Source organism: Microtus ochrogaster, chromosome 4 (assembly GCF_000317375.1).
Source record: "Microtus ochrogaster isolate Prairie Vole_2 chromosome 4, MicOch1.0, whole genome shotgun sequence".
NCBI lineage: Eukaryota > Metazoa > Chordata > Mammalia > Rodentia > Cricetidae > Microtus > Microtus ochrogaster.
The window spans coordinates 10,628,443-10,632,651 of record NC_022011.1 but is presented as its reverse complement, the minus strand read 5'-3'; the positions used below and the strand labels follow the sequence as shown (position 1 = coordinate 10,632,651).

General features: G+C 36.3%; 1 protein-coding gene across 4 annotated transcripts in view; it reads right to left on the bottom strand.

The window, feature by feature from the left end:
* Cdh8 (cadherin 8) overlaps positions 1–4,209 on the bottom strand; it is a 368,006-nt gene that overhangs the window by 110,559 nt on the left and 253,238 nt on the right. For all 4 annotated transcript variants that reach the window (XM_026790139.1, XM_005345543.3, XM_005345545.3 and 1 more), the window contains exon 8: positions 2,552–2,688. In XM_026790139.1, the coding sequence (XP_026645940.1) occupies positions 2,552–2,688 (137 nt within the window). The remainder of the gene's footprint in view (positions 1–2,551; positions 2,689–4,209) is intronic.

The window sequence follows — 4,209 nt, the reverse complement described above, 5'->3', positions numbered from 1 at the left end:
AGAGAGAGAGAGAGAGAGAGAGAGAGAGAGAGAGAGAGAGAGAGAGAGAGAGAAAGACTTATTTCCACTTTTGTCAGTGACAAAAAGTCTTATTTTGTTAATTGTCTTTTAGTTTCCTATATTTGCAGCACTAATCATGCTAATACTAACTAGCTGTTTCACTATTATAGCAAGGGCTATTTTTCATTTTCATTCCAAAATATTTTGTACTATTATCTTAAATTCATCAAGGGAAGTCCCTGTTGGCATTTTTTCTCTCCACTAACATGGACCAGATTGAGTTTCAGTCATTCATGGTTTCTCTCACCTCTGTACCTTTCTTTATGGGTATCTCAGCCCACCACAATGGACTCTTTCTAGGGCCAAAGGAGGGGAAGCTCTAAGAAAACTGGGTTTGGGGCTATTTTACTCCCTGTAGTATCCACACTGTGATGAATGAAAGATGTGCATATTCCTGACAGGGCTTTGGTACTCTTGTCTTCCTGGAGTTAATAGCTCCTTGCCCCAGAACATCTGCTTTCTTTTGTCTTTCTCATTTTGAGATTCCTTGCAAATGAATCTTTTGTTTCTAGATTGCCCTGAAATGTTTCTTAAACACCTGTTTGGTGAATTCATTTACTTTTGTTCCTTAGAACAGAGTACATGATTGCTTATAATTGGGACAACCTTGATGAATATTAAAACAGAGGCATCGTTCTCATTAAAATTGGAGCAGAGGTTAAGGTTAACTTGTGTAGATTGTATTCTATTCATGAAAAAAAATATTTTAAAAGTAACTACTGCTTATATGCCTTATAAAGAACATTTTTTTCCCCTTCAGGCTTTAAATGGTCTTAAACTGGACCATTTAAACTTTAAAATGGAATTCATGTTTTCTTCTCTCTTAAAAGATGAAAGTGATAATGGCACTTGAGCACTCTAAATTATAAGCATTTCATGTCTGTACACTTCTGAATGGACTTAACACTTCTAATAATCCCAGACAAGCAAAAGATGTGCTTTGTTTTACTGTTCCCTTAATGTTACAGGGAAGAAACTGCAGACACAGTAAGGCCTGAGGGGGGAAAATAGTATTGGCAACCAGGCAAGTCAGTTTCCAAGCCCTGTGTCTACCCAGATCCAGGCATTCTCTCCATTTAAATATGCTATCAACCCACACAGATGCTGGTCTTCTGTATTTCAATTCTCTTGTGTGTGTTTCCTATTCGGACAGGGTTTCATCATGTAGCCCTTGTCAAAAAAAAAAAAAAAAAAAAAAAAAAAAGAATCCAGATCTCCTTCTCTCCAAGTCTTCAGTGCTAGGATAACAGGTTTGCCCCACCACATCCAGCGACAATCCTTTTTACAAGTCTCCACTCAGGAAACTCTTCATACCTCACAGATGCCTCCTTCTGTACACCTGGGTATCTATCTGTCCATCCCCATGTCTCAGAGATGCTTCCTTTGTTTTCACAGTTGCTAGTCAAGAACAAAAAGTGGCTTTTAGAGTATATAGCTCTAATTTTACTCTGCACTCTCTCTGTGGTATGCATAAGTGCCCATTATGCTTTATTAATGTTCCTGTTTAAATGTGTTTCTATTGCTATGGATTAAAAACAAGGGTATTAATATTACCTCCATTTTCACATTTTCTTTATCACAGTGCTTCTTGAATTCAGTATCATCTCATTTGAATTTCAGCAGCTTTGAAAATTTTATCATGTCTTTCACAGAAATGTATTTTAATTCTAGGCCATGTGTATTTTGACTGGAAATAAAGTAAAAAGAGTGTTCTTTTTTATATTTTGTGTGTTGGAGTGTGTGTGCGTGTGCGCACGTGCTCAGGAACACACATGCTCACTTTCCAATCCAGACACCTGTGAAGGGCATAGATTGGGGGATGTCTTCCTCCGTCATTTCCCTATATTATGTTTGGAGGTGAGATCTCTCACTGAGCCTTGAACTAGCTGTTTCAGCTAGACTGACTAATTAACAAACTCTCAGGATCTGTCTGTCTTTCCTCACAACTCTGAAGTTGCGAACAAACACTACCATACCTGACTTCCTGTGTGGTTGATAGGGAATTGAATCCTCCCACTCACATTATTTTTTAGGGAAAAAAATTAGTGAAGTAACATGCATGATTACAAAGACTGTGTCATATGAGCTTTAACTATGAACCTATTGTATTAGCTTTATTAAGTATAAAAAATCCTCATTATCAAAGGCAGGCAGAAGTGTTATTTTATTAACACTACAAACTGATTCCCTATAAAACAGCAGATTTTACACATACCTTTAAGAAAAATGTCATATTGAATTTTTATTAAATATTTTAGTGGTCTATAATAAGAAAAAATACAAAATTATGCAGATATGAAAACGCTTCCTTATAATATATATTATTAACATTTGTTAGTTTAGTAGAGCGTAAATTGCTTTGTGTTGGTATGATACAATGAAATAAATCCCAATAACAACATATCTAAACAGGACCGAGCCTTTATAGTGTAATCAATCAGTACCAAATGAATATATTCCCCAAAAAGAGGAGACAAACCCAGACACTTACTGATTTCAGTAGCAATGATGGTGATGTTGTGCCAGACACTTAGTTCTCTGTCCAGTGGGGTTGCCAGTGTTATCTTCCCATCATCAGCATTGACGTTGAATTGTCTCTCCAAGTCAGTGTGGCGGTCGATGGAAAACCTACAGAACAGAGAGATTATGATCTCCTTGTAGATTTCCTTGATGCTTACTTTCTACAACAGACCTTTAGTAATCCTTGGAGACTCGTAGTTGTGAAGCCAAATGAACTGGGAAGCTCTGAGGTATCGTAATTTGTAAAACAAAATGACTGAATGAGGCCCAGGAAACTTAATAATTATTGTCTTAGGAGCAATTAGATACATAGGCAACATGGAGGTCATAAACCACCATCCGTTTCAATAGGTAGCATCCTCAAAAACTGATGCTGATGATGAGTTAATTGGACAATCCATCACATTTATTAGACAACTTATGATAATTAGCCATTGCCACGTGATACAATATAAAACAACAAACTCGGGCTAATGCAAGGTGTGCTGGCAGGCTGTTATTCATTACTGCTTAAGGAAATACTGGTTTTTGATAAAATTGTGTGTCATACAATTTTCAGTTAAGTGGAGTGGCCAGCATTATCTTCTCGCCATATGCACTAACTATATAATAACTTAAATAGGTAGTTAGATAACTGTCTTTAGGTAAATTGTGACTCTCCCATCTTTTTTAGCTTTTTATTCATTAGAAATTGCATATTCAGGTTTTAGACAAGATTCAAAGACCAGCAAAATGCTGGATAACATTATTAAATCCTCTACCAATTAACAATCACCACTAAAGAGTTTGGGATGGTACTAAAAGCTACTTAATGTTATTGACGCTTATTTATTGAGAAATTCCTTAATCAAATCAAACAATTAAAGCTATAACATTTGGTTTAGTAATGGCTCAGGTACAAATAAAACTCAGACAGTGACTACTGGTTATATAGGAAAAGTCCATCTCAACTCTATAGGGAAATTGAAAAATTCACAAAAGATTCAAGAACGTCACAACATAGGAATTAATAGTCTCAACAAAATGTTGATGGTAAGGAAGTATTTATGATAAAACCTTGGAATCTACAGTACCTAGAGATGAGACCCATGGCCCTTCTACTGCGAAATAATGGCTGAGTGAACTACTGAAGTTCCAAAGTTATCTGTAAAACATCTGGACAGACACTTGTTTGTCCCACATACTGTATATACTCTGACTCTTAAAAAGAGCTAAAAATGCCTGCTGGATTAATTATCACTTTCCATACCCAAATTTCTTAAATACAATTTCCAGGCATCCCTGGATTCTAGTAATTCTAATATTTTTTTTTGTGCTGCTGTTATTACAAACATTGATGGAACAAGTTTCTCAGAGGCCACAGTAAAGAGAATTAGTCAAATCACTGTTGTCTAATGAGCCCCTTTTCCAATGCATGCTCCATGCTCATTTGGTGGTTATACTGTGAGGGACTGGAACCTCTAAACAAAACTAGTTGGCACAGTGTAATACATTTCCAACAAAGCTCCTTGATTATCCCATTTTTAAACTTAAATAACAAAGACAAGAAACTTGTTCAGAATTTTCCTGCATTGATTTTCTCTCTCTCTCTCTCTCTCTCTCTCTCTCTCTCTCTCTCTCTCCCTCCCT